Here is a 27,116-nt window from a genome sequence, read left to right on the forward strand (position 1 = left end):
CACCTGTCCTATTTTAAAGGGTGTTATCATCTTTGCCAACACTGGCAGAGATCCAAACATCCCATAGAGTTGCGCAAACAGCATAGCACAGCGAGTTATGTGGTTTCTGTAGCTCCTGAATTACAGAGATAACGTAGCTTCTTGTACAAGGCTGTTAGTGTAACTACCATCGACTTCTGTGGGAGGTCCAGAAACAGTGTAGCATAAGATGCTTGGCTATTTGTATCCTCCAAACCACTTCAACCCCAATATTCAGGGTGCTGAGGACACAAACGCAAGATAAGTGCAGGTCCCAGAGGTGGGACTAACAACTTGCAGACTTTTATGGCATATTCTGTGGATGTCACCACCATCTCACCCCTAAGGCTGGGTTTACACGGGGCGGAATGTCCGCATGGCTATTCCGCCCACGGCTCCTAATCCCAGAATTAGCCAGCAAAGTGGACGAGATTTTGCAAAAATCTCGCCCACACGCTGCGGCCAAGCCACGCGGAAACTGACATGCGGTGCAGAAAACAAAGACGCAGCATGTCAATTCTTTTTTCAATTCCTTAGCTGCTTCTCTCCTCTCTTTGGGGGGAGATGGCCGCAGTGAAATGCCAATGGTGAAACCGCTACAAAACTAAAGGCCACTAAAGGCCACGTGTTTTGAAGCTGCGCTTTTCCAGCAGAATTCTCGCAGTTTTTCGGTGCGGCCATTTTGCGAAAATTCCACTGGAATTCCGTCCCATGTGAGCCCAGCCTAAACCTGACTTCGCTGCTTGGCAGAGGTTGAAATAGAAATATATCAATAACTTCTCATTCCTTGTCTTTTCCTAATGAACCTGTTCATCTCTGCAATTAGGTTTCAGAATTTCCATGCAATATGCAAATTAGCAGAGAAGAGTCATCTGGCCAAGAAGAGTCATGCTGATACATGACCCCTGAGTTAAGTCTGCCCCCTCTCTTTTGCTGGACACAGTTTCCTGTGTAATGGAGATGTGACAATCTGATTTATAAATGAGGCAGCTAATGAATCAGCATGACTCTTCTTTCCAGATGATTTTCTCTGCTGATTTGCATGTGGCACGGACTTACTTTGGAACCTAATTGCAGAGGTGCATGAATATCTTAGGAAAAGAGTTGGCATTAGAAGCGATAGATTTCTCCTCACCTGCTATCTAGTGAAGTTTGAAGGGTGAGATGGTGGTGATGGGTTCCCTTAAAGGGGAGTTACAGCTTATGAGTAAAATGCCTTTCCCATGCACTAGAATAACAAATAAACATATACTTGCCTCTCCTCGCTCCCGCTGTGTCCCACACCGCTGCTCTGTCCTCTGCCCCATGTGTTTATGCACAGGCTGCAGTCCCTCCCAGTTTATGGGACGTCACAGGCGCTCCAGCCAATAGCAGCTCAGCAATCAATCACTGAGCTTTGTTATTGGCTGCAGCACCTATGATGTCCCTTAAACAGTTTGGCACAGCCTGTACATGTGAAGTCAGAGAGGAGACCTGGAGCAACAATGCTGGACACAGGAAGAGGGGAGCATATGTCTAGTTATTTTAGTGCATGGGAATGGTGTTTTGTCCATAAGCTATCTTTTGGACAACCCCTCTAAGTATTGTCCATACCTCTTTTGAATAGTACAGAGGGGAAGGATGTTCTGACATATGTGCGTCCTACCAATTGCTGGGATGAAGAATGATGGGGGCACTTTTTTATTAATTTTTTTGTCGTGACACAAGGATGCTGGAACACGTGGCATGGCACTTGATACACCGCATTCCTTTTTTTTCTCCACGCATATTGCTATATTCATGTTAAATAGGCAGAGTTTAAGCAGTTAATCAGACTTCTGTATGGAGGACTTGTTGGATCTATGCACTTTAAAAAGGAGAAAAAAAAATAAGGGGCGGAATGAAATACTTTTTTTTTTTTTTTACTTCCTTTTATTTTGCGCTACATGCCTCCGCATGCAGATTTTCCTCGATCTCTTTGCCAGTGAACTTAATTAATTGGCATAGGAAATAATATTTCTCACTACGATGCTTAAATACAACTACCTGTTGCTTTAAGATTGTTATTTCATCTGCAGTGTGTACAATTAATAAGAGGTTTTGCATATGGAAATTAAGGGAACACGTGGTGTGCTTTTGAAGCCGCAAATTCCCAAGAGCAGTTTCAAAATGTAAACCTTTGACAATTAAAATGATGTTTTTAACAGAGGTTAATTGCCTGCACTGCAGAAACAAAGCATCGCTTCTAACTCAACATCTGTATTTGATCTCACTTGAACGTTTAAAGTTCCATTCATGCTTTGTTTTAGAAGAACAAACAGGTAAGGGATATGTAGGAGCGACTAAGATTGAGAATCTGATTCATCTTCTGTCTTAGGATCTGGTAATAGGTATTGGAAAATTAAATGTCTTATTAAAGTATCTCATCACATTACTTTAATGCATGTAGGGTAAAAAAATAAACCGGTTTTACGAAAAATCTTGATTGAAAATCTGCCATTTAATGTTTACAGCTTCTATGTAGAACTACGTTTCCATGGTAACAGACTACACAATCAAACCCTGTAGGTAGTCTGATCCTATAGTCATGTGCTACTTTCTTCCAACTGTCCCATCTTCTACTGTGTGTAGGTTGGCAAAACGTGCAGCAGAGCGAAGGCATTGGGATTAGACTGCACACAGGGTTTGTTTGTAGTCTCTAACTATGGAGACACTCACATTAGAAAAATTTTGTGTATTAAACAAAAAATCATTATTGGCAACGGTGGCACTAAAGATTTTTCTAAATATCTTCTTCAGAACACTAAAGTAATTTTTGCATGGATATTTTTCAGTGTTTTTCTTTTAATTAATCTCTTGTTGACATCAGCCATCCATGTAAGTCCGATGTGCGTGGGTTTTGTATGGAGCAGGCTTGCGTGCTGAGCCCCCTCCACACATAGAGGGTGTCAGCTGTCTTTGACAGCCGAAACCCAGCCGCAGTGGCTGCGATCGGAGAGAACTCCTATTACGGTCAATAACTGTCAATTCTGTAAAGGCCCTCAGGGCTGTCATGACTGCTTGCCTATTAAGCATTGCCCGGGGCAGGGCTTAATAGAATGCCTGTTTGAATGCATTATACTACAATACTGAAGTATTGCTGAATATATTATAAGAGATCAAACAATGGCAGTCCATGTCCCCTATGAGGACATAAAATAACTAAAGAAAAAAAAAACCTCTATTAAAACTCATTTTTCTTTTAAGTAGTAAAAATATTAAGTTCAAAACCAAGTGGTATACATAACTCTATCAATAAAAAAAATATGGCGGTTAATAGATAGCGAGAGAAAGACATTTTTTAAAAATATATTCTTTAAAAGTAGTACAAGAAAAACAATATGGTAAAACCCATTGGTAATACTGGTAAAACCCATTGAATCAGGTATAAGCCTAGCTATACTCGAGTATATACTAGGTAAAAAAAAAGAAATGCAATACTCACCTGCCAGCCGGCGTCTGTGTCCCCGGCGCGATGCTCTCCCTGGCCATGCAGCAAGCTGCTTCAGACTTCTCCCCGCTGTCATCTCCCTGGCTCTGTTTTGACTTCCCCTGCCATCATCGCTGTGTGAGGAAGCGCTGGGATTGGATCGAGCGCCAGCCAATCACAGCCGGCGCTCGATCCAATCACAGCGCTGACGGCGGGGGAATATAAAACCAAGCCGGAGAGAAATCTGAAGCAGCTTGCTGCACCGCCGGGCAGAGCATTGCGCCGAGGACACAGACGTCAGCTGGGAGGCGAGTATTGCATTTTTGTTTTTTTTTGTTTGTTTTTTTGTTTTTTTTCACCACACTCGAGTATAAGCCAAGGGGGGCTTTTTCAGAACACAAAAATGTGCTGAGAAACTCGGCTTATACTCAAGTATATACGGTAAATCTGTTTTATATGTACAGTCAAATTAGTCAAACCTCGACTAGCTTGAGGAAGGCTCTTCAGCCGAAACGTCGCTGTTTCTTGTGGTGATGGGAGAATAAAAACCTTCAGTTTTTTACTGCATCCGGATATGCTACCAGTACTTCTTTGCATGACTGAATCTACTTCTGGAGGCGTTTGTTTGAGGCTTCCTTCTGGCGAATGCATAAAGGTCTGGTCCTAAATAGGGTAGAAAATTGATTTTGCTGCTGACACTGTTTCATTGTGATACCTCTACTAGCATTGACATCTACTAAGACCATTTTTGAGTAAGGCCGAATTTTTTTTTTTTTAGCCAAAATGTTGTCTCTAGTAACATTGGTTGCCTCTAATAACATCAGCGTGTGCCGGCCCATGTGGGCTTGCTGCTAAATCCACATTGTCTCCTGCTCGGCGTCTACTAATGCAACCCACCCTTCTTCATAATCGGCGACGGGTAATACACTAGTACAGTACAGTACAGTACCGTACAGTTGCACTCAAATGTAACAGCACAGAGAACACAGTGATAACGCTGAGGACCTATAATGATATCACCTGCAGCCCTATGTAACATCACTGTTTTCTCTGTGCTAACGCTGAGGACCTATAATGATGTCACCTGCAGTCCTATGTAACAGCACAGAGAACACAGTGATAATGCTGAGTACAGATGATGTAGTAGATGTAACCACAAATAACACACAGTAACATGTTCAATAATATGTTAAATGTTCATTTATTCTTTACAGTTGTCTTTTATGTTTTTGATATTAAAGACCATATTTATTTTCCATTAAATGTGGTTTGGTGTGTTATTGGAATGTCGAGAACGAATTAATTGGTTTTCCTTTATTCCCATGGAAATAATTACCTTGAGTAGCAATGGTTTCAGGTAAAGTCAATTGCTTTCGGACGGATTACCAACCTTAGAAGAGGTTTTACTGTATTTTGTTTTTACCTACTGGAGACAGTCCTTAAGGCAGTTTTCTAACCAAAATTATGTATTGCCTATCCACCTGACCACTGGGAACCCCAGGGATCATGAGAATAAAACACCCACCACCACTACCACTGAGCTCCCCTTAGTGAATGGAGTGATAGTGCGCATACATGCCCAATACGCTATTGACTCCTATAGGGTTGACAGAGATAGCCGAGCACATCACTCAGCTATATCCATATGCATTGAAGTGGTGTTCATGCACACATACCGCCACTTCATTCACTAAGGGAAACTTGAGGTGTGCTGTCCCATGATCTTTGGGGGTCTCAGAAGTCAGACCACCAATGATCAATCATTTTTATCAGCTATTTTATGGTATTGGATGAATTATTCTGATGGCATAACCCCTTTTAAAGGAATATTCCCGTAATTGAAAGTTATGGAATATCACTAGGATATGCCATTTTAGTATTATCTCTAGGACGCTTGCCAAACTGAAGAACAAAGAAACTTGCAGAACAGCCCTATTCAAGATAGTGGCAGGGAAAATCCATGAAGGAGCTACAGCTTCATTATAAAGGAAGGTTGGGGTCCCCATCGATTAGTAAGTAATGGATTAGCCTAGCGATGTGCCATCACTTGCGAATAGTGGTAAATCGCCTCGATAGAGCTGCTCCCCGTAAAACCTGAGAGAGTATGTTTTTTTTTTTGTTTTTTTTATCAGACCGTCCATTGTGGGCAATGTGGAAACTGCAATATTTTTGTAAAAAAGCTAAAATTCCAGTTTAATACGCCGCATTTACTGTTTAAAAACAAACACTGCGGAGAATAAGCTGACGGATACATTGGTCTTTGATGAGTTCGTCCCCTTGTACAATTGAAGTCATGATGTGTCATAAGCAATGAAAGATGAGGAAATTGAGTTGCCAAATGATGACCTGGGATTTTATAAAAATCAAAGGTTGCAGAGTCGAGATTTTCAGCGCTGCAACAGCTTTGACAGTGAAATCTTCAATTATAACAAGGACAAAACATACCCAATTACAGGTGATGTACTCTGCTGCTAGAAAAACCACAAGTGTTTAAGTGATGGAAGACGTTAAACCCAGCGATATTCTCGCCTGACATTTCTTGTATAAAAAAAAAGGGAAAACTGTAAGTTTCAAGCTTTTAAGTAAAAAAAAATAATTTTTTTTTTAAGTGCACATTTATATATGATGTCATTCTGCAAAACCAAAGTTGCTGAAATCTGTACGTTTAGTGCGGAGATAGCTGAGGAATTTCTTGACAATAAAGGACACTTTCGGAAAAGGTCATTTCTAAATGTATAGCAGTGAACTTGATAGCATCCCTCTGGTGACTGACATCAATTTTAAGAGCCTGTTATTTCAGCGTATGGCACCATGCTCCTTCTCCACAAACGGGTCTCTTGAAGGATTATTCACATTGGTGTTGAAAGAAAACAAAAAAAATAGTGTATTACTGCAGAAATGATAAATAGTGATATACTGTGATGGAGACCTCCTATTCTAGAACCATGGGGGTCTCCAAGTCTGATGATAGGAAAGGGTGTAACTATAATGAGTACCGAGGATGCAGTCGCATCGGGCCCTGGTGCCTTAGGAGCCCATAAGTCTCTCTTCCCCAAATAAGGAGAGAAGTACTATAAATAAAGCATTATTGTTGGGGGCTGTTATAGATTTTGCATTGAGGCCCAGCAACTCCATTTTTCACCGGGATTTTATAATGAAACCAAAAAGTGGGTAGGTTACCAATAACAACCAATCAGAACATTGCTTTAAAAGGTTGCGGTCCTTTCACAAAACCTGTGACTTGAGATGTTTTCATTGATGGGGTTCAGGTGCTGAGACCCCATTATTGATAAAAGGGCAGAATCACTTGCTCTTTATCTATGGTTTATCTATCATCAAATGGTAGAGTTGGAAGGGACCTCCAGGGTCATCGGGTCCAACCCCCTGCTCAGTGCAGGATCACTAAATCATCCCAGACAGGTGTCTGTCCAACCTCTGTTTGAAAACTTCCATTGAAGGAGAACTCACCACTTCCCATGGCAACCTGTTCCACTCATTCATCACCATTACTGTCTAACATCTACTTTGTGTCTACTCCCCTTCAGTCTCTAATCTTTCCTTGTGCTAATGAGATTAGGGCTCTCACACCGTAATTCCAGCGCTCTGCGAGTCTTGAAGCATAGTCCCTGACTGATCTAAATGCCTGAGTAGTAAATTGTTTTGCAAAATCATAGTAGGGCCGGGCTCAAAGGAGTTTAACGCCTATTAGGCCTCCTTCCCACGAACGGATTTCCGCCGCGTAATTCGCGGCGGAAATCCGTTGCGTTGCCTGCAGCTATTAGGTTCTATTGAAAGTACATCAATTTCTGTGTCTACATTCATGTTGACGGGCTCTGAAATGTCCAGTACATACAATGTTTTCTTTTTACATTCTGACAAACCTCATTCCAACATGTGAAGGCAGATAAAATTGTGTCTTGCAGCCCAATATACAGACTTAAGGAGTATTCTGCTGAGGTGACTGATGGCTATTGTTGTCTGTTCTCTTTCATGTGAATTGTCTTTTAACACGTCTCATGTATTTCCATTTACATTGTATTTCAGAATGAAAAGACTTTGGGGCGTTCAGTCAGCCGTTCCAGCAACATTTCCAAGGTAATGTAGGATGATACTATTTCCTCCATTGCGGTCTGTGTGCATTCAGTATTGCAGTGGTGGCACTATCTGATTACCTATAAAAAAAATCCAAGCATTAGAAGTGTTGGAAAACCTTAGTTAAGCATTTCTCGGTGGTATAAATAAGTGTAAGATATTGACACAACTTCTTCGTCTTCTCATACTTTTCTTCCTCCACTTAAGCAGTTGGGCAAACGCCTCTGACCCTGGCACACTGGTCACCGGCTTGTGGCTCTCCAGTTGTTCTGAAACTACAGTTCAACAAGCCCTGATGGCCAAAGAGCGGTAGTCCGAATGGCAGCCAGTTAGGGTATCTTCACACATAGTACATTTTACGCAAATTCTGAGGCGTATTCCGCCTTGCATTGAGTTATCTAGGAATCCATGCTGTGATGGTGCAGATTTTTCTGCACTTGGATGTGAAAAAATAAGCAACATGTCTCTTATTGAGGCAGAGTTTGTACAGAAATGGCCACAGGTGGCCACACACTACTTAGCCCCATTGCATGGGGTTAATTCATGTGCGGTCTGCTGTATGCCTAACTTCAAGTGCTCAGCAGAAATCTGAGTTGCAGCCTTGGATTTCTTCCTGTCATTCTATGGCAAGTACATTCCTCATAAAAAAAAAATCATTGTGTGAACATAGCCTTAAGGGTTCGCAGTGGGGTTAAGGTCCATTTACAAATAAACAAAACTGCGTGATAATTGTTACGTGTATTCGCGACTCATCGCGCACTTTTTTTTTTCGTGCACTGGTTAGCTTTTCCCTCAGTTTCACCCTGCACAAAAACCATTGCCAGCTCGCTCACTTCTCGTTACATCCAAACGCTCCGCGCTCAGCGTGTCACATAGGGCTGTGAAGTACTGAACTAGAAGGGAAAAAGTCTCAACGATAATCTGCTGGTCTATACATTCTCAACGATCGCGAACAACTGCAAACAAATTAGCGGTCACGTCACTCGCTTGTGCGCTCGCTTACATGAGAATCGTCCCGTGTAAAAGGGGCATACTTGGTCCTCTTATATCTCATGCAGTGAAGCAGCAGTTGGCAACTAATGCTTACTAGAAAGGGGATCGCTGGACTACAGGGTCACTTTAAATACTGCTAAATACTCAGTTGAGTGTGATGATGTCTCTGCACTTTACATAACCAAATCTGCCTTTAGGTAGATGGCTCAAGTGTAGGACTCATTTGACTGGGAATTATGCTAAAAACTCTTAAAGGGGGTTTTCTGGGACTAAGATGGCCTCAGAATAGGTCATCAATATCAGATCGGTTGGGGTCTGCAGCTCAGGACCCCCACTGATTGAAGAGGCTACGCTCTCACCTCAGCCCTGTGTTTTCACGTTTCCCGGTCACATGACCTAGCAGCAGTTCAACTGAATGTGATTGAGCTGGTATATGGCTATGAAATGTATGGCATTGTGCCTAGTACGCAGTGAAGTGGCAGTGGCAATCACCCGAGCACTGCATCTACTTCAGACGGTTGATTGATAAGGTCCCAAGTGGCAGTTCCCCCACTGATTCGATATTACACGCCACTCACAGGCTTCAGTGGGGATTCTTCTATGGCCGCTGAAGCCTGTGAGTGACTTAGGGGTCACATGCACAATGAACAGTACATGACCACTCGTTGCTGCTTCCAGGGTCTGTGTGGCAGGCACCAGAACCACAGCACTGGATGGGCAGTAGCCAAGAGAGGTAAGAATTCAAATTCTATTTTATTTTAAACCCTCTTAGCTTTTTTTTTTTCCCCCCAAGTCCCAGAAAACCCCTTTGATAGAAACAAGACTTATTGAGATAGAGACCCTGCATTACAGAAATCTGTAATGTGCAAATAAGGGAGATGGAACCATACATCACCACATATTGGAAGGCAGCATTCTTGCAAGTCACTGTTAGACTCTTTATACAAGCCTCGTTACACTGACTCGGAATTGAATTGCCTTATAAAGTCTCCTCACTCACCTTCTAGGTGCTCTCCCTACAGAGAAAAGCTAGCGTTCCTGACCCACATCACAGGCCTCCTACTAGCCAAGCCAGAAACCTACTGGACACTGATGAGGGGCAAACACCCCAAAACAGCTGTCTGTGCATGGATTCTGGCTTGGTTTCCAATTTCCAGTCATTGTTACAAGGCTTGTATAAAGAGTCTAACATTGATTTGCAGGAATGCTGCCTTCCAATAGGTCTTGCTGCAGAGGTATTGTTCCATTCCCTTTTTTTGCATATTTCCCAGAGGAGCATGGATGGCCTTATAAGTCTCCTCACTCACTCACCTTCTAGGTGCTCTCCCTAAGGAGAAAATATAGTGTCCTGACAAAATTCTGTAAGGGACTGTGCACGGTCTCAAAGAGCTCTACGAAGTATGCATGCATCGAACAAATACCTTGGTCTGATAAGTGGAGAAAGAGGCAAATGTTCGTTAATACGTTTCTTCTCTTGGATTGTAGTATTGATTCATGGAAAGTTGTTTATATAATCAGAAATGAACTTTAAATCATGGTCTCCATTGGTGGTTGGCAGTATCTGCTGTATAATGTCCCAGTGGTTTAATTGCAAAGTAAAGTGGGGAATAACTACTAATATATGCAAATTAAATGCAGGATATGACAGAACAGTAGATCGTTTTCACTGCGCAAAATGTAAATTTAAGCCATCGGGCTGATGTATAGGCCTGTCTTCTGTTTGGAAAGCAAAGGTGAATCAGGATATAGGAAGCCCTAAAATTAGATAACGTGGATGTTGTTGCAAAATTTTGCTGCAGTAATAGCAAACACAATCAAGGTCTTGCACACACAAGCATTATTTAAATTGATCTCTCCTCCGTTTCACTTTGACAGGAGAATCTACTCACGTCCACAACTTAGCTTTCTAGCAAGAGATAGTGGTGCAGTGCTGGCGCTAGAATGGAGATGCGTCTCTTCTGCGGCTCTCCTCCTTTCCATCAGTTGAATGCTTCAATGTAACCTTTTCTGATAAAGAACACTACATTGTTATTAAAGTGGGTTGTCTTCCCAACCCCATAAATACTTTCTTATCCTGGGTCTTGCAATCTATCCTGAGATATACTTCTTCAGGACAGCGCCTTTATCACCCATCGCCCATAAATGAAAGAGATGCAATTGATAACATGAGATCCATGTGTTATTTCTGGGATCATGTAAGAAAGCTTTGAATGGTGAGATTTTATAAGTTTTTGCCCGGGGTTTTGCTGTAATCAGATTGTATACTTATTGAGGCTTGCGTAAAGTTGTTATATGTTATAATAATGTTATCACATATGCCCTTACATCTTGACACCCCAGAACAAAAGGGCTTGTCTGCTTTGGGCAATCATTTGTTATTGGAACTATTGCCCAAGAATCCGTCATCGCAAGAAATGCCATTACTGGAGCCCTTATTCATCAAGTGTGATCTGCAGAAGAACTTTTCAGTTTTTCAATCCTGTACAAGCCATTTAATTAGTTTTAGAAAGAAAAAAGTTTTGGTACCATGTTAGCCAGTAGAGCAAATTGTGAAACAAAGTAATCTTATAGCTATGATTTTTTTAATGGCTAACAAAAAGACATTGATGTTAAAGCGAGCTTTCAGACCTACTCGGGGTTCTTCATCAGGCTTAATGGAATGGGTCGGATCTAAATCTGAAGAAGAACCCTCAGTAGGTTGGAAAGCTCGCTATAACATCATGTCTTTTTATTTGCCATTAAAAGGTATCATATCTGCAGGTTTACTTGGTTTCTACAGTCACGATTAGTTTTAAAGCAACACGAAATAGGCGGTCTATACTATCACTATCTACTACTGTGATTCTCCGAAAATAACACCTACGCCTAAAATAAGCCCTACCTTGATTTTCTGGTGGTGGGGTGAGGGGAGAGTGGCTTGACATATAAACTGAACTACTCTGAAAATAAGCCCTTGCTACTCTACATAAAAGTAAAGTAAAAAAGCAATACATTACCTAGCAGGTGCCATCCAGGTCCCTCCTGCTGGTCTCCGAAATTTCGGCATGCTTGCTTGCATTCCTCAGCTGACGACGGAAGATTGCTTGCTGGTAAAGGGGTTTGTAAACCCCCCCGGCAGCAAGTGTTGGCTCTGATTGGCTCAGTCTCGGCACTTGAGAACCAGTCAAGACAGTGCTCGAAGAACCAATCACAGCCATTGCATTGGTTCATTCAGCCCTGCATTGATTGGCTCAGCCGCCATGCTCGAGAACCAATCAGAGCCACCGGTTCCTGGAGGCGGAGTATACGAACCCTGTTACAGGAAGCGATCTTCTGTCGGCGGCTGAGGACTGCAAGCAAGAGCGCCAGAACTCTGAAGACCTGCAGGAGGGACCCAGACTGTGCCTGCTAGGTAAGTATGATGCGTCATCCCCTGGAAATAAGACCTTGTGCCTCTTTTGGGGTCCTATTTTCAGGGAAACATGTTATGTAGTTAAATGCTATCTGCTGGTGCCTGTGGGCAGACATTTAGGGCCTGAGAGTGTCCTTCAATTGATTTTTTTTTCTTTAATGAAAGAGCATTACGTCCCTATTTAGTGACACAACTGATGATTGTATGCCATTAAGGTGCTTAGCCCAAATATCCTTTATTTTAATATAATTTCACCCATAAAATTGATGGTGAATCAAACCTAGATCTGCACCTTCTATGGCCGCCGTGATCTGTATACACCGCTGGCAGGTGTGACCATGCAAGGTCTCCACTGGAGTATTGCGGTCCAGCCCTGGTAATTATAGCCTAGAGGAGCATTATATTTGTATTACCCCATGTATAAATATTACAGTATTTTATAGTGTGTGTGCTCAGGCTTTTACGTTGTGTAACCCATACAGTAACTACCTTCTATACAACAGATGACATCGATACGCGTTGATGAATCTTCCTATTTTCCGAAGAGCGTGTTTGTAAAAAGAAAAAAAAAACTGGCTGTCATTGAACTTGTTTACAAACCTTGTGTTGCTTTTAATGCGAACCAGTTTTGTGTGTTGTTTTTTTTATTTCAGATGAATTATGCTAATTAAAGTTTTATGTATCCAGCTGCTATCATAAATTTGCCAAGACTATGAAAACTGAAAAGCGATACCTCCGAGAGGGGCAGGTTTAACCTGCACAGCATTGTTCAATTCACCAGCAGCGCCGCGGGATCATAGTCTGCTGTGGAATACAATACAGAACATTTCTGCACAGTGTAAAGAATGCCGTGTCCCAAAATAACCCGTCTTCACTGCGCGATTCCAAAGTGGAGAAAGTTAGTGATGAGTCACAAGACCTTATCTGATGGATCTGTATTCTTTTGTAAAGCCTTATGCCAGAAGCACTGTTTTTTGTTTTTTTTTAAGGAAAGTTTTAAATGGGTTATCACAATTCGAAAACTCCTGCGGTCATCTGATCACGGGGGTTTGGTTTCTGGTTTTAGGTCCAGCCGTAAATTTCCACTGCAGCAGTGATGCATGGACGAGTCTTTGAGGGCTAGACCTGTTGAGACTTACCAGCTCTACTCTCTTGACTATGATTCCTGGCAGGGGACACCCCTCTATATAACTTCCATAAGTCCTAATAGGGTATATGGAAGGAGCTTTCTTAGGCTGAAAGTTGGCTGAACGCTCAGCTGACAGCTACATTTCCCGTCATCCCCATACATGTGCATGCTCAACTCAAATAGAGAGAAAGGAGAAAGGTACCGCCAGGCTTTGCTCACAGGTTGTACCTGAATTAACTTTATCACCTATCCATAGGATAGGTAATAAGTCTGATTGTGGGGTCCCCTCCCTACCCACCGATTCCAAGAAGGGTGGACTGTGCCCCCTCTTTCTCACTGCAGGCTTACTGCACCTCTAAGGGCTCATGTCCACGGTAGTATACGCAAACCGCAGCATATCAAAGCCTGCGTATTCCTTGCATATTTCCCTGCTTCTGAGTGCATATGCATTACTTTTTTGTGTGGGTTTGGCTGTGTATATAACTGCGTTTCCATACGTGCATGAAAAAACGCAAACTGGGAAATAAGCATATACTGCATTTTTTAGCATTTTGCTAGTTAACAAGCGGTTCACACACAAGGCTTACGTAAAGGGTTGCATAAGTTCTGAATATTCACACCCATCCAAAGAGTTCAATGGGGGCTGTATGCACGTATTACGCGGTGAAATAGAGCAGGACACGTTTTTTTTTTTTTTGCACACGCATATCGACACGCAGTGTGCCATATGCTGGTGTGCATGGAAGAATGAAAGTCCTTTTTGATTTTCATTGCCTCCTCGTGATACGCCATGAAAAATGCCCGTGCACTAAAACAGATATAGCACTACTCCAAGAAACTCACTTAACCAAAGAAGATTTTTTCCGTATGCGAAAACTATGGGTAGGGGAAGTATATGGATCACCTTCAGTGCAATCGAAAGCAGGGGTGCTGATCCTTATTAGAAATGGCTTAAACCTTGAGGTGCAGGATCAATGGAGCGACACAGAGGGGAGGATTGTAAACCATATAAAAATAGGATCGAAGAGATTTAGTGTTTACAGTGTGTACGGACCGAACTCAAAGAATAAACCATTCCTAACAAAACTATCCGACAGACTACTTGCAGACACAGAGCCCCATAAAGTAGTGGGAGGAGACTTTAACGCGACAATTAAATCGTCAGAAGACCGGAGCAGCCAGAACAACAAGGGAGATAATACCAGACACCAAGACACCAATTTAACGAACTTTATGCACAACGTTAGGTTCAAAGATATATGGAGGGAACTTAATCCAGAGGGGCGCGAATATACACACTTCTCACATGCACATACTTCATGGTCTAGAATAGACTATGTATTTACAACACCCCAGCTAGTTTCTAGAACATCTAGCATCACCATAGGAGAAATGATAATTTCGGATCACGCTCCTGTGATATGGTCCCTAAACGAGCAAACACCAAGGGGAACGGACTACATATGGAGATTCCCAACATTTCTGATAGAAGACGAAACCTTTTGTGCCTCACTAAAAGGATGGTGGCTGGAATATATGTCTGATAATGAACCACATACAAGCAACCCCCAACTGTTGTGGGATGCGTCCAAACAGTAATAAGAGGCAGAATAATAGCCTACGTAATCTCCCTTAAAAAGAAAATCAAGGACAAAATAAACAACTACAGTAAACAACTACCGGAAACATACACCCAATTTCAAGAGAAACCAAATGAAAGTAACAAAAAAAATGGAAGTCAGCAAAAGAATCCTATGAGACATGGCTCCATAAAAGAGAACAAATGCTATACACACGAAAAGAGGCAAAGTTATTCAAATATGGAAACAAAGCAGGGAAAATAATGGCTAACCTGGCAGGGGGACTGTCTCATAGGAACAATATAGTGGGCCTAAAAGACAATTTAGGGAAAACACAAAACCACCCACAAAAAATTAACCAACTATTCTTTGAATTTTACTCCAAACTCTACTCCCACACGCAGACAGACAAGGACCCAGAATTAGACAATTTTATAAACATAAACTGGCCTACAGTGTCAGAAGACCAAAAAACAGAACTAAATGCGCCCATAACTATAGCAGAAATCCAAAGAAAATATATCAAAATTGGGAAATAACAAAGCCCCTGGCCCAGACGGCTATACAGGTGAATTTTTCAAAGTACTAAAAGACCAGACTGCCCCAATACTAGAATCTCTATTCAATGGATACATGAAAGACAGCCCCATCCCTTCTGAGATGAATACAGCACATGTCAAATTACTACCCAAACCGGAAAAAAAAGACCCAACAGACGTAAAATCATATAGACCAATATCTCTAATCAATACAGACCTGAAGTTGATGGCCAAAATCATGGCCGACCGCCTGGCCGGACTTATGCCCCAATTAATCTCCCCACTACAAGCTGGCTTCACGAAAGGACGATCAGCCATCACTAATATACGAAAAATACTGACAATACTAGACAAAATTAAAATACACCCTCTGCTCCATCCCACACCAGCCTTCTTAGCAATAGATGCAGAGAAGGCTTTTGATAACGTCCTATGGCCTTGGCTAAAGGCAGTAAAGGACAAAATGAAGTTTGGGGGCCTCTTCTGCACATACCTATGGAACCTATATTCCACACCACAAGCACAAGTATACACACCAGGTTTCTTATCACAAAAATTCCCTCTACAGAAAGGCACCAGACAAGGGTGCCCCTTATCCCCACTCCTATTCAATTTAGCAATAGAGCCCCTAGCAAGAACCTTAGAAAGCTCCATAGAGATTGAAGGGATCAAAATCGGGAACAAAACAATCAAAACCATGCTATTCGCTGACGACATACTGATAGCGCTAGGGCGTCCACATACAGACCTATATAAAGTCTTTAACCTACTGAAAACATTTGAGGAAAAATCAGGGTTCAAAGCCAACACCACAAAATGCGACTTGATAGATATCTCACCACGAGGCAAACTAACAGACTCAACCTTCAAAGACCACTCAGTAAACATAGTCAAAAATAGTATCAAATACTTGGGGATACATATAGGAAAAAGACCAAAATCAATATACTCATTAAACTATCCTCCTCTGATAGCCAAAATAGTTAAGGAACTAGACAAATGGAGCAACTTACCACTCTCCTTGATAGGCAGATCCCATCTAATCAAAATAATAAGCTTCCCAAGAATGTTATACCCATTACAAACAATTCCCCTCCTACTACAAAGACGACACCTGGGAAAACTCCATAAAGCGTTCACGACCTTTCTGTGGTCAAGAAAAAGACCACGCATCGCACTTAAAAAATTGATGCTCCCTAAAAGTGAGGGAGGCTTAAACTTCCCCGACATTAAACTATATAATATAGCAAGCATTATGAGACACTCCCTTGATTGGCTAAAGGGAACTAGCAACTTCTCCAACTACGACCTTGAATCAGAGCTATTCGCCCCATGGAGCCTAAATGCACTTTTGCATACCAGCTTCTCCAAACTCCCAATAGAAAGCAAACATTCGGTCATGGCCAAAGACAGCATAGCAGCGTGGAAGATAACCCGTAAATTATACGACTTGCCATTTAAAATATCCAAGCACATGGAATTATGGAGACACCCCGAATTTAAAGAAGGCAGGGAGAATAAAATGTTCAAAATGTGGCATCACAACGGTATCCTAAATACCCAGCAGCTTATGCATCCGGGACACCCCAAGGTATAAAAACTTCAAGGAGCTGAGTGAGGAATATAACCTACCGTCATCACATTTCCTCCCATATGCACAAGTGAAAAATTTTCTACGAAATACACTAGCTGATGCTTCAAAAGAAGCAACTACTAATCCCATAGACACTCTTGCCAACAACCACGCCTATAGACACTCAATCTCTACAATATAGGCTGCCTGCACACGAGCGGAAATCCCGCCGCGGGATTTCCCGCGGGATTTTCGCCGCTGAAAGTTTGCATAGGAGTGCATTAAAATACGCATTCCTATGCAGACGGCCGCGGTTTGGCCGCGCGAAATCTCGCGCGGCAAACAAACCGCGGCATGTCCTAATTTTCTGCGGGGCACGCACTCACCCGGCCTCCGGCTCCGGTCTGCGCATGCGCCGGCTGCGCGGCAGCCGGCACATGAAAGAGCCGGGGCCGCCAGGCGCGGGTGAGTACGCGCTCGTCCCTGCAGGTGCTCGGGTCGGATCGCGCGGCGAGAATTCTCGCTGCCGGATCCGACCTGCTCGTCTGCAGGCAACCATACACTAGGATCAGGGAAGTAAAGGGGAAAGACAAGAGCTCGAACATATTTAAATCATGGACCCGTGAATTACAAGACCCTGACTTACAAGAGGAAATAGTTGAAGGCTGGAACTCAGTAAGAAAAGCGATACTAAACGAAAGGTGGAGGGAAACCTATTTCAAAATAATACACAGGGCAATATACGGATTTGACAAACCCCCAAAACTCCCAACGGTCCGACGAGACTACAGGTGTGCCCGAGATGTGCGGCACCCAAGTCTAACTTTCTGCATGGCATTTGGCACTGCCCAAAAATTAAAACGTTCTGGGCAGAGATCCAAAAACTGATACAAGAGGTAGGCGGGCAACCCCAACCTCTACAACTTACACCACAAACATTCATACTTCATGTAATACCAGACCAGACAAAAAAAACTGCAATAACCCACACCATACTTCTGATTAGCAAAAGATGCTTACTCAATAATTGGCTACAAAGCGACCCACCGGGAGTAGGAGAGGTCATACAGCAAGTAAAACACCTCCTTAAAATGGAAAGAATTGAAATAGAACGCAAGGTGGAATCTCAAGCCAAAAAGTTTTTTGAGAAATGGAGGGAATTCATCGAGAAATTCCTCGACCCCCAATGAAATCAAGGAATGCATGATGCAATTCACTAACACTACATGGTATTACAGCCAGAAAGATATGAACAGATTAGGAATATTAGAGATGTCATGAGAGAAGCCGATCACAAAAGATCTAGATTAAAGAAGGATAAACGTCAGGGAAAATTGCACACCGTCAACGAGTCCCAACAGTTCAATATTTCAGTTCAATATTTCAATATTTTAATGTTTAAATGTTTTTTTTTATAAAAGCTATAAGACGAGAGAGGAGACAATAAAGAAAAAGGAAAAGATTATACATGGGAATGAGATAAATCTGAATTATCAGTAAGAATACAAAATAGAATACGCATAAAAACCTTTTCTTTGTACGAAAACAAGTTTATTAGAGAAACTCTTTTTGTATAAGTTGTTACCGCAAGGACAGAGGAAGTAGAAATGTACATCCATGTTTGTAATCTATGAAAATGCAAATTAAAAAAAGAGTTTACAAAAAAAAAAAATGCCCGTGCACATTAGCCCTAGCAGTGAGGAGGAGACAGAATGGTGTGATGGCCGTTCATGTGTGGTGTCACTCCATTTTCAATGGGACTGCTGGAGATAGCCAAGTACAAGTGCTCGGCTATTTCCCTCAGCTCCACCGAAATGAATGGAGCCGCAGCCATTGCTCTATTCATTCAGTGTTCTGTCACTACAGGTGGGAGAAGCATCTCTACACTGACTAGAAGAGGAGGACACGGGTCCCCTGTGTGACGCACACCAGAAGTGCCTACACGGCATATCCGGGTCATGACTGGAAAAGATATATCACAAGGTCCGGGATCATTGGGGTCTCAGTGATGAGACTCCCTCTATCACCTATCCTTTGCATACATGATAAAAGTTAATTCTGGTACAACCCATTTAATGCTATTTTAGCAATGTCCTATGGACAACCTCATGCAGGTATTGCCAATATGAATGACTAAGAATGTCGCTGACCAGAACACTGATTTAAAGCCCCCCCCCCCCCACACACACACACTTATAATGTAGCTTTTATATATATAGATAGATATAAAATACTCCACATATCTGATAGAAGACACAACTGGTGCTGGAGATACTATTGTAAGCCATCCTAGCATTATAGAGAGCGGTGGATGTATAACCACTTCTCTCATCATCCACTCTATACACGTAATTGTTTGTTTGTCTATCCCATTTGGTCCAAATATATTTTAGATATTATTTAATAAAAGTTATGTTTTAAAGGGGTCCCCTCCTGTGGTAGTGTTTAATATTCCTTGGAACTTGATGTCTTTCTGGAGCGGAAGGATATTATAGGTTATAAATCCGGGTATACAGGCAGGTAGGAACTAATAGGGGTTGATCCAGGAAATAGTCTGCTTGCCATTAGGGAGTCGGGAAGGAATTTTTTTCCCCAAAAGGGCTAATTGGCTCCTGCCTCTTGGGGTTTTTTGCCTTCCTCTGGATCAACAACACAGGGGGATAAATAGGCTGAACTAGATGGACATTGTCTTCATTCGGCCTTACAAACTATGTTACTTTCTCCGCCCCAGTGATTTTCTAAAATAAACCACGCAATAATATATCAGCTAGTATTATATTGGTTAGTTATTCCTTCCTATCTGAAACCTCTTTCGTCTCAGATGGCCATGTGATCTCAATTCTGAACAGCGCAGATTTACTTGGGGTTATTTTGTCTGGAACTAGGCAGTTTTGCAGTCTGTCTGATGCTATTACATAGACTTTGCAACAGAAACTGCTTATACGGCATGGGCGAGGGACACAGACACTCCTTTCACAGTTGCTGCTGATGATCACAGATCTCCTGTCACACATTTATAATAGAGGAGATCACAGCTCATCCTTATGACTGTATACTTTTGGTCTGTAATCTATTAAGTTGAATATATAATACATATATGGTAATGCTGTAGCTATGCATGTAATGCTGTACTGATGTATCGTGAGATTGATAGCACAGAATAGTGAAGGGAGCAGGAAGAAATTTCAGCATCAAAATGGTGCCTGATAAGTATGTCAGGAGGCAGCACTGAATAGAAGTGACTGTAATACAGAGAATACCTCCAGAGTGTTAGGGGGCAGGGATGAAAAATTTATTTTTGCCAGAGTGGCCCTCTGGCAGCTAATAAAAGGGGTTGGCCCGAGCAATTTGCTGTCATTTGATTTAGGTATGAAATCCTCATAGGACAAAAGACTAATACTTTCTTCTTAAAGGAGTTTTCTTATAACTTAAAATTTCTTCACAACCACTCTGTTCTTCCTGATTGTTACTGACCAGGACATGTGACTGCTGCTGCCAATCGCTGCCCATAGCCGTGATCTTCTACAGCCAGCGATTGGCTGCAGCAGTCACATGACCTGATCAGCAGCCATCATGAAGGACAGAGTGGTTGTGGAGCAATTTTAAGAGATGAGAAAACCCTTTTAAGCTGTTACTAGTTCTTGTTGATATGTCATCACCTATGACTGTCCTCTTCTTTAGCCCCCGGACTTTTAAAATAAATAAAATAGGACAAATATCATAAAAACATTGTTTTTATGACAGGGCAATTATGTTGGACATTCCATCCTAGAGTGTATTTTTTAAGAACTTGTTAAAACACAATAAAAAGACATGGAAATGAATTTATGTTGTAAATTTGCCAACCGTACGTACAGTATTCTGAAAGCCCACATTCTCTTGCTACATACATGGCTAAGCAAACACAGCAGTTGTGAGCTGGTACACTGGTGCTTTGTTCTGCTAGCAATTAAGGGAGTTCTTTATCTCTGTAGAGTAATTAAACCTCAGCATCTCATTAAAGGTTACACAATTCAACACCATGGGAATGGTACAAGTGCAGGAATTGTCTTATCTGGACAGATTTTCTCTATAATACAAAACATTTCATTGCGGTCTCTACTGGGAAATGAGCGATGTGGTCATTGAATGGCTCTGTATACTGGATATAGTTCACGTATCCAATTTTGCTCCGAAACCTATGCTGGATATGAAGCACTCATATGAAGATGGTCTTAAGTTGCCACATATTTGTAACAAGTCTGCTACAAATATCTGTCTGGGATGATTTAGTGAATCCTGCATCGAGCAGGGGGTTGGACCCGATGACCCTGGAGGTCCCTTCCAACTCTACCATTCTATGATTTTACATTTGAATGTGACCTCCTTCTTTATATGCTCAGGTCATTTATTTATATTAAAGTGCTTTAAGTCGCTTCACACATAATAGATCCTACCTAGACTGGTTTACTTTATCCAACCAGTCTGGATGAAACTGGTTCTAAACTACACGGTGAAACTCTATCTTAGATGGACCATACACATATAGATTTTTCATTCCTGCCCCCTCACACTCTGGAGGTCTTCTCTGCGTATTACAGTCACTTCCATTCAGTGCTGCCTCCTGACTGATACTTATCAGGCACCATTTTGATGCTGAAATTTCTGTATGGCCAATAGCAGTCTCTTCTGAGATCCCCATAAAAATGCATGCTTACCTGAGTTTACATGTGTTCTGAATGGAGAGATGGGAGTAAGCCAATGCCAGACCCTTCTCGCAGCGACTTGCCTCATTAAGAACAACAAGATTGGGCTAGTTCTACTGCTTGATCCTTGTCTCCTATTTGGGAGACTCAGAAGGTCACCAAAGATATTAAAGGGGTTGTCCTGCGAAAGAAAGTGGGGTTATACACTTCTGTATGGCCATATTAATGCACTTTGTAATGTACATCGTGCATTAATTATGAGCCATACAGAAGTTATTCACTTACCTGTTCTGTTGCTAGCGTCCTCGTCTCCATGGTGCCGTCTAATTTCAGCGTCTAATCGCCCGATTAAACGCGCTTGCGCAGTCCGGTCTTCTCCCTGGTGAATGGGGCCGCTCGTGCCGGAGAGCTGGTCCTCGTATCTCCGCCCCGTCACGTGTGCCGATTCCAGCCAATCAGGAGGCTGGAATCGGCAATAGACCGCACAGAGCCCACGGTGCACCATGGGAGAAGACCTGCGGTGCATCGTGGGTGAAGATCCCGGCGGCCATCTTGCTAAGGTAAGGAAGAAGTCGCCGCAGCGCGGGGATTCGGGTAAGTACTAAACGTTTTTTTTTTTTAACACATGAATTGGGTTTGTCTCGCGCCGAACGGGGGGCCTATTGAAAAAAAAAGCAAAACCCGTTTCGGCGCGGGACAACCCCTTTAAGTGGGTTCAGCTAGTATACATCCAATGTCTATGGCCACCTTTAGAACAAAATACAGATTAGACTTCTGTTCTCAAATTTTTCAGGCACCAGATAACATTGCATTTAGAATTAAAGGGGTTTTACAGGACTTTTTCTCTATTGGTGACCGACAGGTCATCAATAGATAATTGGTGGGGACCCACTGCTTGGATCCCCACATATCAGCTGATTCCTTGAGCCACTTTAATTGCAGTCAGAGCAAGATGCAGAAAGCGCTGACCATAACGCAGCGGGTTGGTATTACAGGTGCAGCTCCCATTCGGTGTTAAGAATGACATGTTAACTTCATTTTACAGGTCTGTACGATTTATAAGTCTACCAAATTTATATAGTTTTTGCTATCTACTTCTAGTTTTAAAAAACCAAAGACATAGGGCCTTGTGAGCTTCCGTTTACAGCTTTTTTTCGTACCATTTTGGGGTACACACTTTTTGACCACTTTACTCCATTTCTATTTTTGGGATGCAAGGTGACTGAGTTGTTACATGTTCTATTCTCATGTGCTTTCACAGACAAGAGTAGAACATCCAATGAATGGGGTTTTGAGTAAAGTGGACAGCACATAACCTAAGGGTGCAATCACATGTTGCGGATCCATGCCTAAATCTGTGTCAAAATAGATTCTGATGCGGATACCCAGCAAATTTCACCCTTTCAGCTGAAAGTGTTAAGTCTATTATGGATTCATACTTGGCAAACTTGTGTTAGAAGTTTCTGGAATTGTCTCAATCTGAATTGAACTTGATATCTGAAAGATTCAAGAAAAGTAGTCTAATCTGTATTTGGTTCTAAAGGTAAGGTAAAGTTAATGTCCCCTGGTGCAAGCACCGAGTTGTGACTGATTCCTAGGGTAACATGCTGGGTACTCATTTTACCGACCTCAGAAGGATGGAAGGCTGAGTCCACCTTGAGCCGATTACCTGAACCCACAACCTTCAGGTCATGAGCGAGACCTTAGGACTGCATTTCTGCTGCCTTAACACTCTGCGCCACATGGGACCCTGGTTCTAAAGGTAGCCATACACATTAGCTGAGCCCACTGATTTAATGTGTATGGCGACCTCCTAAGTCTTCCCAGGATCGAGCGGTAGAACTTAACTAGCCCAATCCTTATGCCACCAAACCATTCAGAAGAACAGTGCTGATTTTCAGTCACAGAAACTTCAGCAACAAATCTTTCATGTGTGAATGGAGCTTTTTTAAATCTTTGCAATTGCATGTAATAACATGGGATTAAATATGATTTAAATACAATGGGAATTTGCGTACTTCATAAAATGAAATCTAAAATTAATTGCAATCAAAGCAAATGTTAAGAGAAATAATTATATCTTCAGTTAGTGAATGCTTCGATGTGAATGTGTTAAGTCACTTTAAGAATTGGTTCTCGCTCTGAACAAATGCATTGTAGAACAAGGCTCGCCTGTAATACCAGAAGAAGCTTTCAACATTTTTGTGCCGTGTTTACAGTCGGGATTTCTAGAATAAAAGAGAATACCAGCTTCACAGCTCTTATCCTTTTAATGTGCAAAAACATTTTAGTTAGAGCGGCTCCTGAGATAATCATATGGTAGCAACCGGCAATAAAACTCATCTAAACAGACAGATATAACTTGTCTGGGATTTTCAATAAAACTATATCATTTCGAAAGCGACAAGTCTAACTAGAAATGAAAACCCCTTTCTAATTATTTGATTTGTACAATCATTGGGATGGAGCAAGAAACACGTATTGGTGGTCTACTCTGAAGATAGGCCAAGTTTTTTGTTTTTTTTATAAGCAGAATAACCCCTTTAAGGTCCAAAAGCACCCTTAAAGGGGTTGTCCCGCGCTGAAACGTTTTTTTTTTTTTGCATAGGCCCCCCGTTCAGCGCAGGACAAACCCAAGGGATGTGTTGAAATTAAAAAAAATTTTTTACTTACCCGAATCCCCTCTCTGCAACTTCTTCCTTCTTTTCCTCCAAGATGGCCGCCGGGATCTTCACCCACGATGCACCGCGGGTCTTCTCCCATGGTGCACCGTGGGCTCTGTGCGGTCCATTGCCGATTCCAGCCTCCTGATTGGCTGGAATCGGCACACGTGACGGGGCAGAGCTACATGATGACGTGTAGAAGGGGGCAGAGCCAGAACGCCGCTCGTGCCCGGACCGACCAGAAGGGAGAAGACCCTTCTGCGCAAGCGCGTCTAATCGGGCGATTAGACGCTGAAATTAGACGGAGCCATGGAGACGGGGACGCTAGCAACGGAGCAGGTAAGTGAATAACTTCTGTATGGCTCATATTTAATGCACAATGTATATTACAAAGTGCATTAATATGGCCATATAGAAGTGCTTAACCCCACTTGCTTTCGCGAGACAACCCCTTTAAGGGGTTAATGCTGGGCAAGAAAGTCTGGCTCACGATTGTTCTAGTTCATCTGAAAGGCTTGGATGGGATTGAGGTTAGAGCTTCGTACGGACCACTCAAGTTCCTCCACTCCAAACTGATCACACCATGACTTGTAGACCTTGATTTGCGCACAAGGTTCAGTCTTGCTGGAATAGGAAAGAACCTTCCTTAAATTATTACCCTAAGGGCGCCCACCCACTGGCGTTTGCGTTTTTCGTGCGTGAAAAACGCGGCGTTTTCGCTGCGTTTTTCCCGCGTTTTCCGTGGCGTTTTTTGCCGCGTTTTCGCGGCTTTTCCATTAATTTCCATTGACTTTCATGGGTGCATTAGGAGAAAAATAAGGACACATATGCAACTGACAGTTCCTATGTTAAAAAACGCAACGCAACGCAAAAAAAAACGCCAGTGGACAGGAGTACATTCAATTCTAATTGCTCTTGAGAAAAAACGCAAAACGCAAAGAAAAAAAAATCGCCAGTGGGTGGGCGCCCTAAGGCTGAAAGAGACAGTTGTCTAAAGTTGTATTTGTAAAGTGCAGTGGAATATGATAGGGGTATAATTAAGATTATTAACATTATCCGTCAGCCCAAACGTGGGGCCAAACCCTAAGAAAAAGCCAAAGACCGTTAACCCTCCTCTACCAAATTTTAAAGGGGATTTTCTATGCAAAAACGATTGATGACCTCGCCTCAGGATAGGTCATCAGTAGTCAATCACCAGGGATTCTCCGCCTGTGATCCCCGGCGATCAGCTGATCGCTCAGCCTGCTTTCAGGCCGGATGTCGTCATAGTGGTCGGGGGAGTAAGTGAACTCGATGGAAGCTGAACACCAGCTATTACACTTCCAGCACTTCCAACACCGAGGTCAGGTGTGGAATTTTAATAGCTACTTCAGCTCCCATAGATTTTGCCTGGAAAACCTCTTTAACATAGACTCTGTGCGTTCCTAAACTCAATAATTAGGAGTGTCCATGTACGTTTGCTCAACTAGTGTATCAAAGCAAATCTTCTATATTTGATAGTGGATTTACTATAATGCATGTTAATTTACTGTTGCGCATATTATTCACTTGGCAGTGCCGGAATTAAGACTTGGTACTTAGATTCCATAAACACCATGAATAACTTCTCAATCATTTTATCTCTGTCAGCCTCAATTATTCATTCATACAATTTCAGAACGGGTATTGAGAACAATTAGGCCAGAAAGAAGCATGCCAGCTTTATCCGTATGACCATCCGACTCGGTGACCGCAATTTAAGATGCTAAAACGGTTCTTTTTTGTTGCAGTCAAATTGATCAGAACTAACCTTTATAAATGTAGTCAATACGAAAATGTCGAGTTCTGTGAATAGTTCTATTGTGCTTCAAACAGCCAGAGATTTGTGGGTTTCCAAAAAGTATATTTTGGACATTGTGTTCTATTGAAAAAAAAGCCGCCTCATCTGCAGGCGAGTAATCTATATCTATCACTTGACATTTAAGAAAATTAGTACATCTAATATTGGTGAATGCAGGAGAAAATCATCAGTCCAGAGTCTGGAAAAAAAAAAAGGGAAAAAAATGTTGCGTGCTCCCGCCTGCACTAAAATCATACATTGCCATGACAACCTATTAACATACACTTGTGACTCACTCCTCTTGCTTGATCTGCTTGTCTTCTAACATTAAAGCAGCCGTTCATTTTGGAGGTTGATAGAGAGTAAACATGCTGATTTACCAAACACATTACCATAAGTGATGATTCGCGTAAATCAGAATTTTTTTTGCGCACGTGCAGTAATGTGCAGGTAAGTGTACACTTCCGCTCTGACTGTAGTCTTAGATTTGGTAAAATACCAAAAAATTGGCATCCATTATACCTTTTTAAACTACTGATCATTTTTTTTTAAGTGATGACCTACAGTGCCCCGACAAATAGTCCACACATTGCCTGGACAGGGCCATACGACTCCTATTTACTACATGCAGTACACATTCTGTACCTTACAGAGACCATATACATGGTGCAGCATACGTCATTGCCCAAGAGGCCACGCATTGCCTGAATCGGGCTCGCCATGGTGTTATAGTTGCCCACAACATGTTCCCGATGCAGAACAACTGGCTCTACACTTTCCCCGGAGGACACAGATGGCGCAGGGAGTAGAAGCCATCTTTGATTCTGAGCTCTGGCACACGCTTCCACACCGCTCTGTTCAGCAACTTACAGGTGGTGTGACAGCCCCACTAAGGCACCCTAGCCACCCTCCAAGGTAGGAAGCTCAGTGCTAAAGAGGTGGAAGGAGAGCAAAAACATCATAGTGCATAGAGCTCCAAAGCCATGAAGACCTTCAGCGTTTAGTAGGTCTTTTGTTTTTGACCACCAGACTCCTCTGGAATCTGATGTCAGCTGTTGATGGCTTTCTCTTTTTGCTACATTCAAGTAGTCTAAGCAGTGTCCTTTTAACTTTTTGAATTTGCAAACTGTGCTTTCAACTGTGTCTCCGGGAACATTCAATGCCTTTCTATCTTTTCCTTGTTTGT

The 27,116-nt window shown here is 42.3% G+C and overlaps 1 protein-coding gene across 6 annotated transcripts in view; it reads left to right on the forward strand.

The window, feature by feature from the left end:
* LOC136625967 (uncharacterized) overlaps nucleotides 1-27,116 on the forward strand; it is a 252,447-nt gene that overhangs the window by 207,143 nt on the left and 18,188 nt on the right. For all 6 annotated transcript variants that reach the window (XM_066600606.1, XM_066600609.1, XM_066600607.1 and 3 more), the window contains one exon: nucleotides 7,511-7,561. In XM_066600606.1, coding sequence (XP_066456703.1) covers nucleotides 7,511-7,561 — 51 coding nt within the window. The remainder of the gene's footprint in view (nucleotides 1-7,510; nucleotides 7,562-27,116) is intronic.

Source organism: Eleutherodactylus coqui, chromosome 4 (genome assembly GCF_035609145.1).
Source record: "Eleutherodactylus coqui strain aEleCoq1 chromosome 4, aEleCoq1.hap1, whole genome shotgun sequence".
Classification (NCBI taxonomy): domain Eukaryota; kingdom Metazoa; phylum Chordata; class Amphibia; order Anura; family Eleutherodactylidae; genus Eleutherodactylus; species Eleutherodactylus coqui.